General features: G+C 41.9%; 1 protein-coding gene across 3 annotated transcripts in view; it reads right to left on the minus strand.

Moving 5' to 3' along the window:
- The window catches only part of chek2 (checkpoint kinase 2), a 92,931-nt gene that overhangs the window by 51,571 nt on the left and 27,113 nt on the right, over positions 1-14,247 (minus strand). For 2 of the 3 annotated variants that reach the window (XM_073065947.1, XM_073065949.1), the window contains 3 exons: positions 13,316-13,369; positions 13,174-13,238; positions 9,236-9,335 (listed from right to left, as the gene is read on the minus strand). In XM_073065947.1, coding sequence (XP_072922048.1) covers positions 9,236-9,335; positions 13,174-13,238; positions 13,316-13,369 — 219 coding nt within the window. The remainder of the gene's footprint in view (positions 1-9,235; positions 9,336-13,173; positions 13,239-13,315; positions 13,370-14,247) is intronic. The other variant, XM_073065948.1, reaches the window with a different exon arrangement.

Raw genomic sequence — 14,247 nt, forward strand, 5'->3', positions numbered from 1 at the left:
GGCGGTCCATTGGGTCCAGATTACTTATTTATCTTCCAAGACATTTTAGTTTTCCAAGCTCCTTCTCCTTAGTAATAGCAAATGTACTCACTCCTGCCACGACATTTTTCGTACTTCCAGCATACTGCTAGCGACTGATGCAAAATACTTATTCAGTTCGTCCGCTATTTCCTTGTCCCCCATTATGACCTCTCCAGCATAATTTTCCAGAGACCTGATATCCACTCTCGCCTCTCTTTTACACTATGTATCTAAAAAATTTTTTGGTATCTTCTTGATATTATTGGCTAGCTTACTTTCATATTTCATCTTTTCCCTCCTTATGGTTTTTCAATTGCCATTGGTTTTTAAAAGCTTTCCAATCCTCTAGCTTCCTGCTTATTTTTGTTCCCTCTATTTTGATTTTATGTTGGCTTTGACTTCCCTTGTCAGACAAGGTTGCCTCATCCTGGCTTCAGAATACTTGTTCTTTGGGATGCATCTATCCTCAGCCTTCCAAAATGCTCTCAGAAACTCCAGCCTTTGATGCTCTGCCGTCATCCCTGCTAGTATTCCCTTCCAATCAATTCCTCTCTCATAGCTCTAATTCCCTTTCCCTGTAATACTGATATATTTGACTTTAGCTTTTCCCTCTCAAACTGCAGGATGAATTCTATCATATTATCATCACTGGCTCCTATGGGTTCCTTTACCTTACGCTTCCTAATCAAATATGGCACATTGCACAACACCTGATCCAGAACAGCTGATCCCATAGTGGGATCAACCACAAACTACTTTAAAAAAAAACATCTTATAGGCATTCTACAGATTGCCCCTCTGGGGATCCAGCACCAACCTGATTCTCCCAATCTACCTGCATATTGAAATCCCCCACTTGATTATTGTAATATTGTCCTTTTGACATGCCTTTTCTATTTCCCATTGTAACTTATATACAGACTCCCTATCAGTAAGGATGTCTACAACTCCCATCAGGGTCTTTTTTCCTCATGCAATTCCTTGGCTCTAACTACAATGATTCAACATCCTCCGACCCTATGTCACCACTTTCTAAGGATTTGATTTCATTTTTTTTAGCCAACAAAGCCACCACACCCCCTCTGCCTACCTGCCTTCCGTTCAATACAATGTGTATCCTTGGATGTTAAGCTCACAATTATAATCTTTTTTCAGCCATGACTCAGTAATGTCCACAATGTCATACCTGCCAATTTCTAACTGTGCTACAACTTCATCTACCTTATACCATATAGTACATGCATTTAAATATAACAGCTTAAGTCCTGTATTCATCACTCTTTTTGATTTTGTCCCCTTGTTACACTGCCATTCATCCCACAGACTGCAAATTTGCCCTAACATTTACCAGTCCTTCCTGACAGTCTCATGATACACTGCCTCTGCTTGAATACCAATTGCCCTATCCTCAGCCTTATTACTCCCGTTGCCATCCCCCAGTCAAATTAGCTTAAACTCTCCCTAAGAATTCTAGCAAACATGCCTGCAAGAATATTGGTCTCCCTCAGGTTCAAATGTAATCACCTCGTTTGTACAGGGCATACTTTCCCCAGAAGATCCATAAACCTGAACTTCTGCCCTCTGCACCATTTCCTCAGCAATGCATTCACCTGCCAAATCATCCTATTCTTACCCTCACTGGCACATGGCAAGGGCAGCAAACCAGAGATCATGACACTGGAGGTCCTGCTTTACAGCTTTCTAACTAGCTCTTCAGGACCTCCTACATTCTCCTACCTATGTTTAGAGGAGTACACAGCATCAGTGACCGGCTACATCAGAAAGTGCATTGATGATGTTAATCTGTCCAAGACCATCACTATATGTGCCAACCAGAAGCCATGGATGACCTCAAAGGTGCGTGCGCTGCTGAGGTCCCGCAACTCCACCTTCGGAGCAGGTGACAAGGCAGCTCTAACAACAGCGAGGGCCAAACTGTCCTGAGCCATCAGAGGGGCAAAGCGTGCACATGCCCAGCTAATCCTCATTCACTTCCAGGACAGCGGCGACACACGGCACATGTGAAAGGGCATCACCTATTACAAGACAGCATCACCTGACTGTGCAGGTGATGCCTCCTTCCCAAATGCGCTGAGTAACTTCTACGCCCAGTTTGAGGCAGAAACTGACGTGGTGGCGAGGAAGTCCACCCCTCCTACAAATGACCAGGTGCTGTGTCTCTCTGTGGCCGACGTGAGAAGAACCCTGTGCAGGGTCAACCCACGGAAGGCTGCTGGACCAGACAACATCCCTGGTAGAGTGCTCAGAGGATGCACAGACCAGCTAGCAGATGTTCGCACCGACATCTTCAACATCTCCCTGAGCAGCGCCACCATTCCAACATGCTTCAAGGCTCCCACCATCATCCCCGTGCTGAAAAAGTCTTCAGTGAAGTGTTTCAAGAGGCTCGTCATGAGGCATATCAAGATCCTGCCGCCCCCCCCCCCCCCCACACTGGACCCCCTGCAGTTTGCGTACCGCCCCAACCGCTCAACAGATGACGCCATTGCCACCACCCTCCACCTGGGCCTAACCCACCTGGACAAAAAAGACACATATATTCGGATGCTGTTCACAGACTTCAGTTCAGCATTCAACACAATTATCCCTCAGAAACTGATTGGAAAGCTGAGCCTACTGGGCCTGAACACCTCCCTCTGCAACTGGATCCTAGACTTCCTGACTGGGAGACCTCAGTCAGTCTGGATCAGGAGCAGCATCTCCAACACCATCACACTGAGCGCGGGGGCTCCCCAGGGTTGCATGCTCAGTCCACTACTGTTCACTCTGCTGACCCATGACTGTGCTGCAACACACAGCTCAAACCATATCATTAAGTTCACCGATGACACGACCGTGGTGGGTCTCATCAACAAGAACGACGAGTCAGCTTATAGAGAGGAGGTGCAGTGGCTAACGGACTAGTGCAGAGCCAACAACCTGTCTCTTAATGTGAGCAAAACAAGAGATGGTTGTTGACTTCAGGAGGGCACGGAGCGACCACTCCCTGCTGAACATCGACGGCTCCTTGGTAGAGATCGTAAACAGCACCAAATTTCTTGGTGTTCACCTGACGGAGAATCTCACCTGGTCCCTCAACACCAGCTCCATAGCAAAGAAAGCCCAGCAGCGTCTCTACTTTTTGCGAAGGCTGAGGAAAGTCCATCTCCCAACCCCCCATCCTCATCACATTCTACAGGGGTTGTATTGAGAGCATCCTGAGCAACTGCATCACTGCGTGGTCCATAAACTGCACCATCTTGGATCGCAAGACCCTGCAGCGGATAGTGAGGTCAGCTGAGAAGATCATCGGGGTCTCTCTTCCTGCCATGACGGACATTTACACTACACGCTGCATCTGCAAAGGAAACAGCATTATGAAGGACCCTATGCACCCCTCACACAATCTCTTCTCCCTCCTGCCGTCTGGGAAAAGGCTCCGAAGCATTCGGGCTCTCACAACTAGACTATGTAACAGTTTCTTCCCCCAAGCTATCAGACTCCTCAATACCCGAAGCCTGGACTGACACCTTGCCCTACTGTCCTGTTTATTATTTATTGTAATGCCTGCACTGTTTTTTGTGCACTTTATGCAGTCCAGTGTAGGTCTGTAGTCTAGTGTAGCTTTCTCTGTTTTTTTTATTACGTAGTTCAGTCTAGTTTTTTTTTGTACTGTGTCATGGTAACACCATGGTCCTGAAAAACGTTGTCTCATTTTTACTATGCACTGTACCAGCAATTATGGTCAAAATGACAATAAAAGTTGACTTGACTTGACTTGACGTTATATGTACCAAGACTTCAGGCTGCTCACCCTCCCCTTTTAGAATGTTGTGGACCTGATCTGAGACATTCCTGACCCCAGTACCTAGAAGGCAACAATAGCATCTGGGTCTCTATCGGGTCTACTCCTCTAACTATGAAATTCCCTATCACCACTGCAGTCCTCTTCTCCTCTACTTTCCTTCTAAGCCACAGTGCCAGAGACCCGGGCGTGCAGCTCCCCTGGTAGGTCACCCCCACAAAAGTGCTCAAAGCAGAATACCCATTATCGTGGTGAACGACCACAGAGGTACTCTGTAGTGACGGTGCACTTACCTGCTCTCTCCTAACAGTTACCAAGGTACCTGCTTTTTGTAACTCAAGGGGTGACTACCTTCCTGAGTCATTGCCTTGAATCCCCACTCTAACACTGGCCCACTCAAATAATGGTCACTCTGTTTCAACCTAACTTCTTTTTATTGGATCTTGCCAAGTGCCTAATTATACGTAATCCAATGTCTCTTGGGAATTGTGGCATTTAAAATGTACCAAATGCACTTACCCACTTCTTTTAAACTCTCTCCTTCTATGCAATCCAATGTCTCCTCAGGAACTGTGGTGAGGAAAATGTTCTATGTATTTATTGTGATTTTTAAATTATTCAATTTCTTTTTGGTGCTGCACTTAATCTGAAGTTCTACTTTACATTTGTGTACAGGAAGTGTCATTAAACAATCTTGAATCTTGAATTTAGGGAACGTAAAGAAGCCTCTTGGAAGCAAAGGCAATAGGAATCATGATAAACAGTTAGAAAATAGTAGCCAAAAAACTGTAGCCATTTGTTCTCTGGGTGAAATTGCTCCCTTTGGAAAACTGGCCTACAATTTACCTTAGTTCTCATGAACTTTGCCTGGTTATCTGTTACACAAATCACGCAGTCCGCCTTTCCTCACCTGCTAGGAGAAAAATGAAGTCTTTGGCAGTGACCGATGACTTTGTCATTCACGCAGTAAAACCAAGAGCACTTTGCACAGGCATTATAAATAAGAACATTGCGTGAGAACTGTCACATGACACCGCCTTAATACTTCTAGCCTGCAATACTGCATGTCTCAGCCTCAACGCTAAGTGGTCAGCCTTCAAGAAAATGATTCACTTAGGTTCATTTCTCTGATTGTGACCATTTCAGAACTGCATTCAGTAAACACAGACCCCTCCTTCAGCCTGTATCTTGTAGAGGATTAGGGCGACCCACAGCATTCCACTTCTCAGACTCAAATGAAGGTGCCCTGGAACAGTACAGCCACAGGGAAAGCCCTGATCCAGCTATCCCCAGTGGTATGCTAATGAAGTAGCTGCAAGCTCTGCAGTCAATTCCCAAAGTTCAAACAGAAGAAAACTGAAGATGCTGGAAATCTAAACAGCACACACAAAATGCTGGAGGAACTCAGCAGGCCAGGCAGCATTTATGGAAAAAAAGAGTACAAAAGAGTACAGGTGTCCTGCTGAAGAGTCTTAGCCTGAAACATCAACTGTACTCCAGCATTTTGTGTGTGTTCCTAATACAAATTGTCTGGTACATTCAGTGCACGATTCTGCCTGTAAAATACCACAGTGCTTTTAATGGACTTTTCTGAATTATACTCAGGTTAGTCCTAGTTAGTCCTAGAAATTTGTTGTTTTGTGCCAGCAGTACAGTGCGAAGACTTTTGCCCAATTTCATGAGATTTTGTGCAACTTCAAAGAGGCACATATGTACTATATGCTGCATATTCAGCAAGCTAGAAAAAAGAGGTTCTAACCCAGTGTTTCCCAAACCTCTTTTAAGACCAACGCATTAGGGCTAACTTCGAAGGAGGGCGAATACTTTTTATTGGCACTGTATACGTGCACAGTACTGTAATAATTTCATGTATTGCACTGTCGCTGCAAAAAAAAAATCATGACATATGCAAGTGATGATAAACCTGATCCTGATATGGGTCTCTATTATGGACTGAGAGTGGGAAGGGGATAGGGGGAGGGGAATCACGGGTGAGAAAAGAGGAAGGGTGAGGAGAAGGAATGGGTAGCACCAGGGAGACATTCTGTAATTGTCAATAAACCAACTTCTTGGAATCAAGTGATCTTGCCTGGTTTCTCAGGGCTGGGTGTGTCTGCACCCGCCACTTCCTGCCTCTAGCACTACTCTGCCACCTGTCCCATACATATATAAATATATATGACAAATACGCTTGTGATAATTTAACAATGTGATAATTATTAAACATTTGCAATTAATTTCCCTTGCCCTGCAAGTAAACAGTTAAAAAGGAAGATTTGTTTCAGGTTGTGTATTGCTGAATATATTTAACATGCCAAATTTTAAGAAGAAAATTCTTTCATTCTCTTATTTTCCTCCTCTCCCTGTACATGGTTTGACACTAGGTTCACTCACATCTCCCAGCTTCATTTTAGGAAATTAAAGAACTTGGGTTAGAACAGTGATTCCCAATGGGGGCAGTAATGTGCCCTAAGGGGACATACAAAATTCTTTGGGGGCCGGGGCAGTAAGCACACCCTAACTTGAGGCACAAGACCGAACATATGGCACAATCTCTGAGTCTGAAGGCAGTGAAGCCTTTAATTCTAATCTAATAACATAAACTACAGAAAATGCATCAATACAATGTTACATACCTAGAGTATGGTTTTATTCCATTCCCGTCAGCTCAGCAATGCCCCATGTGTCTCATTTATAATATTGTACTGTCTAACGAAACCATGAAACTATCAAGTTCACAGGAACAGTTCTGTAAGACACCTTGAAAAGGCTACTTATGGTATTACTCAATTTCAGAAGATGAAAGAAGCATTTGAAAAGTGTTGCACACAAGTCATTTGCCAAGAAAGCTAAACATGACCTTAATAGTGGTCTCATTGCTTCTTACATTTCCAAAATAATAGTGAAGTGTGGAAAATCGCATACAATTGGTGAAAGTTAGTAACACCTGCTGTATCAGAAGTCCTCACCCCACTGTTCGCAAAATGGATGTCAGTATTTTAAAATCAATTCCTCTAACAACTTTGTAGTTCATCATGTTGACAAAATGAATGACGATATTGAGTACCAACTATGCATAGAGCTACAAAAATAGAATTTGGGAAACAACTGGATGAGACAGCTGAACAAGACAATGAGGCATTGCGAATGATATATGTATGCCTAATTAAAAATGGAAAACTTAATGAAGAAATTCCCTTTCGTAAAAAGTTAAAAACAAGTATCAACGGAAATTCAATCTACGACAAGCTTAAAATGTATATTGAGGATAAAAGCATTCAGATTAGGAACATGATTTCTTGCGCGATAGATAGAGCACCATATATGACCGGTCACCATGCTGGTTTAGTGGCATTTATGAAGAAAGAAATTCTGTCTATTTGCAATCCATTCTGTAATTTATCATCAACATCTCACAATCTAAAACCTCAGCCAGTGACTTATTTTTCAAGCATGACTCTTGTAATATTTGCTATCAATAAAATTAAAGCTCATCCATTATGCCAAGGTAATGATGAAGAGTTTGAACACTTGCTTTTTCACATTGAAGTGTGTTGGCTGTCAAAAGGCTACTGCTTAAAACATTTCTTTGATCTTTTTAACATTGTGGTTGAATTTTTGCTAAAAGTCAACAAGAGCTTGGGAAACAAGATTGAAGTTCTGAGTGGAGATGTGGCATACCTAGCCGATCTATATGACAAAATGAACATTCTAAATATGGAACTGCAGAGTGAGAATTTCAATTTAATCCAGACAAAAAGTGCAGTGTCCATTTTATAGTAAAGTTGGAAATATATAAGCAAACCATTAGAAGAATGTTCACACGGTTTCCCAACATGGAAAGTATGGCACTCTATTTCAAATACAGTGAATGCTTATACCTGCAGTCACTGAAGGAGGGTTTTCAGAATCGATTTAAGGATTTGAACGATCTGGAAGTTTACAAGGTGGAAGAACAGGAACAGAGCTTGCACAAAGAAATTAACAAAATTCAGAATGATGAAGAAGCAAAAATGCTTTTCTAAAATGTTAGTTTTTTTGGTATGTGTCATAAAAAGCTTCCTGGTCTTTGGAGAGCCAAACTGCTCTTCGTTGCATTTTCATCCTCCTACCTTGTTGAACCACATACTCACAAAAAACAGAAACTACTTGGACGCCGTTACTCATGGGGACTCGAGGCTTTTGTTGTCACAACTTGAGCCAAATATTTCCAAAAAAAAAGAGCAAATTTAAGGATCTCATTGATATCGAACCTGCTATTCAGCACACAGATACTGAGTGAGCTAGGTTTAAAGACAAATAAAAATTTAATGCAGAATCATTTTGTTACGTTAGCATATGGTAGATATGTTTTTAACCCTGTGAAGGCGCAAGAATGTATATTGTGCCTAAGAGGACTGTTGGTATTGCAAAGTGTTTAATAATTGTAATAAATTTAGACAAATTTCTGGAAATTTAATTTCACTTTGACACGAAAGAGTCTTTTCTGTTCATCAGTGATGAAAAGCCATTGTGATTCAGTGTTGTAAAACAATAAAATATGAAGGCTTCCAAGGGGGTAAACAATTTTTACACCAGAACACTATATAGCTAGGATGCCCAAGACTTTTGCAGAGTACTGTATATATCTACTAGATAAAAAAACTACAGGTGTAGTTAATGTTTTCATAAATGCCACAAGAGACTGAACCAAAAGTGACATGATAAATTTGCTGGTTTTCTTCCTAGCCACAAGAAAACTGTTTGCTTTTTAAAAGAAGACTCTCCATACATGTTGAACAAAAAGATGTGTTGAAAATACCAGTTCTGTTTAGCATAAAAATTTCAAGGATATAATGAGGCCATTCAGTTTAATGTGTCCATGCTGACCAAGAAGCTCCTAAGACCAAAGGCTAGTTCTTGGTTCAGAACCTTCTAAATAGAGCACTTCATAGGGATATCTAGGTTCCTAAAACGAATGAGAATTTTTGACCGGGTCAGCTTTACGAGCAATGAGTACTCTTTATCCACAAGTACTTCTGAACTTTCTGTCCAGTACACATTAGTTCTACTCTACCCAATTCCCCCCCCCCCACCATGGTTACTGACCTCTCTGCTAAAGGAAATTGAACTTTACTATTTGCCCTACTTAGGTCTTTTATGCAGCACGATTCAACCTTCCAGCTACTTCCTCTGTTCCAAAGACAACAACTGTACAAAAAACTTTTCCTTACAAATGTGCAGAGGCTAGATTTAATCTGATTTGCATTTTATATATTTCAAAAATGGTCTTCCACTTCACATTTTCCATGCAGCGGGAGGGGGAAAGAGGAAATCCTGATCAGTATTTTTGTCAACGTTTAAATTAATGAAGCTTAGCAACACATCTGCTTGAAAAGGCATATTAAAATAAAAATCATAGCTACATACTTGGACTGCAAGCAGCATCTGATAGAAGAGCAATTTGGCCGTTTCTTCTTTCAGTCCTTTTGAGCGAGCCACTCGATCAAAAAGCTCTCCACCTTCCATCCTTAAAGAAAAGAGACGAAAACAATTTGAGTTCCTGTGCTCTGACAGGACAAGATTACCCTTAATTCACAACGTAATCACACAAATGCAGAATCTTGGTGTGGAAGAAAATTTAAAGCATTATTACCAACTAGGGACCACGGGGTTAAGCCATTTCTGTCACAACAGCAGTACTATCTATTCTTGGTAAATTGCCAACTAACTAACCATACCTAGCTATAAGTAGCTGATTCGCATGCTTGTTTGTACTTTAAGAAGGATGGGGTATCTTGTTTTTCTTTGGAATCATTGTTCCGTAATCTGCCCTAACGCTGCAGGCAGAGTAACTTTTAAGCTGATTGGTGCTTCGAGTTATCACCTAGAACATGCTATGAAATTTCTCTACTCTATTTGTGTGATTAAGTGCTTCTTGTCACGTGGATTTTGACTATAAAATATGAGTGTAACCCTTTGTTGGGCAGTCTCAGAACTCTGCTTTTTAGGTCTCCGAGCTCGCCATTCAAATTCACCGGCTAAAATTTCTCCACATCTCTGTTATAAATCAACAGCCCTCTATCCTGAGGCTATGCACGCTTATCCTAAACTCCCCCACCATGGGAAACATTCTTTCCACATCCTCTTTGCCTAGGCTTTTGAACATTCGCAAGGTTTCAATGAGAACCCCCCCCCCCCACCCCCGCCAACCTTCTAAATTCCGGTGAATACAGGCCCAGAGCCATCAAATGTTGCTCATAATGATAACCCTTTCACTCCCTTGTGAATCTCCTCTGAACCCCCTCCAATGTCAGCGCATCTTATCTTAGATGAGGAGCCCAAATCCTCAATACTCAAGGTGAGGCCTCACTAGTGCCTTATAAAGCCTCAGCATCAGATCCTTGCTCTTGTATTCTAGACCTCTTGAAATGAATGCTAACATTGCATTTGCCTTCCTCACCACTGACTCAACCTGCAAGTTAATCTTTAGGATGTTCTGCACAAAATCTCCCAAGTCCCTTTGCATCTCAGATTTTTTGGATTTTCTCCTGGTTTAGAAAATAGTCTGCACATTTATTTCTACTATCAAAGTACATGACCATGCATTTTCAAACATTGTATTTCATTTGCCACTTTCTTGCTCATTCCGCTAATCTGTCTAGGTCCTTCTGCAACCTACCATCTGCAAACTTGACACCACCATCTATTCCATCATCTAAATCATTTATATACATCATAAAAAGAAGTGGTTCCGACACTAACCCCTGTGGAACACCATTAGTCACTGATAGCCAACCAGAAAGGGTCCTTTTATTCTTACTCGCTGCCTCCTAGCAAGCAGCCAATGCTCTAACCATGCCAGTAACTTTCCTGTAATACTACAGGCTTTCAACTTGGTAAGCACCCTTATGTGTGGCACCTTGTCAAAGGCTCTCTGAAAGTCCAAATATACAACATCCACTGCATCCCCTTTATCTATCCTACTTGTATCCTCCTCAAAGAATTCCAACAGGTTCATCAGGCAAGGTTTTGCCTGAAGGAAACCATGCTGATTTTGTCCCATTTTGTCCTGTGTCTCCATAACCTCATCCTTAACAACTGACTCCAACATCTTCCCAACCACTGAGGTCAAGCTATAATTGAGGTCTATAATTTCCTTTCTGCTGCAAAATACTCATTTAGTTCATCTGCCATCTCCTTAGTCCCCGTTATGATTTCTCCAGCCTCATTTTCTCATGGTCCTCTATCCATTCTCATCTCTCTTTTATCTTTTGCATACCTGAAAAAGCTTTTACTATCCACTTTGATAATGTTTGCTAGCTTGCTTTCATATTTCATCTTTTCCCTCATAGTGATTCTTTTAGTTGCTCTCTACAGGGTTTTAAAAGCTACACAATCCTCTGTCTTCCCACTAATTTTTGTTTTGCTGTATGCTCAGTCTTTTGCTTTTTCATTAGTTTTGACTTCCCATGTCAGCCATGGTTACTATTTTGCCATTCCAGTGTTTCTTCACTTTTGGAATATATCTATCCTGCACCTTCCTCATTTGTCCCAGAAACTCAAGCTGTTGCTGCTCTGCTGTCTTTCCTGCCAACATCTCCTTCCAATTTACTTTGGCCAGCTCCTCTATCATGCCACTGTAATTACTTTTACTCCAATGAAATACTGCTATGCCAGACTTTACTTCCTCACTATCAAATTTCAAGTTGAACTCAATCATATTGTGATCACTGTCTCCTAAGGGTTCTTTTCCCTTAAGCTCTCTAATCACCTCCAGTTCATTATATTAACACCCAATCCAGTATAGCTGATCCCCTAGTAGGCTCAATGACAAACTGCTCTAAAAAGTCTCGTAGACATTCAACAAACTCACTTTCTTTAGATCCATTACCAACCTGATTTTCCCCAATCGACCTGCATGTTAAAATCTCCCCTAACTACCATAACATTACCCTTTTGACACACCTTTTCTATTTCCTGTTGTCATCTGTGGTCCATTTCCCTTCTACTGTTGGGAGGCCTGTATATAGCTGCCATATTGGTCCTTTACCCTTGCAATTTCTTAACTCAACCTACAAGGATTCAACATCTTCTAATCCTATGTCACATCTTTCTACTGATTTGATGCCATTCTTTACCAGCAGAGCCACACCAGCCCCTCTACCTACCTTCCAATCACTCTGATACAACATGTAATCTTGGACATTCAGCTCCCAACCACAACCATCCTTCAGCCATGATTCAGTGATGGCCACAACATCATACCTGACAACACACACAAAATGCTGGAGGAACTCAGCAGGTCAGGCAACATCTGTGGAAAAGAGTACAGTTGACGCTTCAGGCCGAAACCCTTCAGCAGGACTGCAGAAAAAGGATGAGAAGATTTAAAAGGTTGGGGAGGGTAGGGAGAAACACAAAGCAATAGATGAAACCGGGAGAGGGAGGTGTGAAATAAAGAGCTGGGAAATTGATTAGTGAAAGAGTCAGGGCTGGAGAAAGGGGAATCTAGAGGACAGAAGGCCATAGAAGAAAAGAGGAGAAGCACCAGAGTGCAGGCAAGGAGAAGTCAGAGAATGAGAAAATGGGATGGGGAATAGTGAAAGGGAGGGGGGAGCAGGGTTGGGGTGGCCATTACTGGAAGTTTGAGAAGTTGATACTCATGCCATCAGGTTGGAGGCTACCCAGATGGAATATGATGTGTTGCTCCTCCAACCTCATTGCGACAGTAGAAGTGGCCATGGATGGACATGTTGGGATGGGAATGGGAAATGAAATTAAAATGGATGGCCACTGGGAGATCCTGCTTTTTTCTGGCATATGGAGAGTAGGTGCTTGGCAAAGCAGTTTCTTAATCCACGTCAGGTCTCACCAATATACAGGAGGCCACAGCAGGAGCACCGGATACAGTAGATGACCCTGACAGACTCACAGGTGAAGTGTCACCTCACCTGGAAGGACTGTTTGGGGCCCTGAATGGTAGTGAGGGAGGTGGTGTAGGGGCAGATGTAGCACTTATTCCGCTTACCAGGAGGGAGATCAGTGGGGAGGGATGAATGGACAAAGGAGTCACGTAGAAAACAGAAAGTGGGGGGGGGGGGGGGGTGTGCCTGTTTCCATCCTGTATCATAACTATAACAGTTCAATGTCTGCTTAATATTCTGAATTTACAGGCAAAGAATCAGTACCCTAGAAAATACTCTCTGAACTGAGCTTACATTCCATCACCAATCATCAGAACAAAATAATATTCCGCTAATTTACTTTTCTCTACATCGGTATAAACTCTGATAAAACAGAACAGGCTGTACTGCTCCAACTGCCATCTCTAAACAACAATCAACAATGAACATAAAGGCACTTACAAATCCAGTACAATGTAGAAAGCATCTTCAAAATCAAACACCTCTTCAATCTTGATTATACAAGGCTTTAAGAATAAAAATAAAAAAAGTCAGTTATTAATGATTCAACCAAAAAAAAAATAGGCCATTTTAAAATACTTACATGGTCCAATTTCTTTAGAATTTCAATCTCTGTTGCAACATTAGAAGATACATCCTGCAGAAAACAAGTTTAAGAACTTGAAGTAACAAAAATGCTTCATGGCAAACAAATTTGGTTTAGCTGCAAGTGGTACAAAGGGACTTTTGTAGGTGGGGGCTGTGAACTTGAGACAGATGCCATGCACAAAAGAAATTAGGGGTCAGTCATTTCACTGTGATAACATTCCTGGCACTGCAGTACAGATTAGCAGCCTTTGGTGTACATTGGAACTGCCACAATGTCTAAGCACCTTGAGTTACTCCAGAGCAAGTCTACTCTTGGATTCCGGGGATAAACAGCTAAGTGGAATGAGGTATGCGTGAATGACACACTCTCCAGAGCAGTTAGTCTTTGTCCATACAAATACAACATTCTGCAATAGAAGGAAATTGATGCTTGTGGAAACACATTGCTTTACAGGCAGCATTTTTCAGCACCTATACTTTACAGATCAAAATAACACTGCTCTAAATGATCAGATTAAACAGCATCCATGGAGAGAATTGTATTAATATTTCAGATTGATACTCTTTCCTGCATTTTCTGATTAATAATCTCAACTCAAACAACAACTTCACTATGATACTGTATCACATACTGTTTCCAGCATCTTTGCTCCTTTACTTCAAACTGCCCCCCAGGTTCTCAACAGAGTCCCCCCCCCCCAAAGAAGTCTCTGCAATCCTAACTGATTGCAAGTCAGAAATTCAACAACAGTAGCCAGCCTCCCTCATTCGATCCTTAAGTAAATTTGAGGTTATGCAACATTCTGCTTAAATGGTAACTTGCACAAGGTCCAAGGTTTGTTGGTCTCCATTGGCTCTCAATTTAGCATTGCCTTCATTTTACAATGTTGACCATGACTTTGAAATTCTTCTCACCCAAGAAACCCT

Source organism: Hemitrygon akajei, chromosome 14, assembly GCF_048418815.1.
Source record: "Hemitrygon akajei chromosome 14, sHemAka1.3, whole genome shotgun sequence".
Taxonomy (NCBI): Eukaryota; Metazoa; Chordata; class Chondrichthyes; order Myliobatiformes; family Dasyatidae; genus Hemitrygon; species Hemitrygon akajei.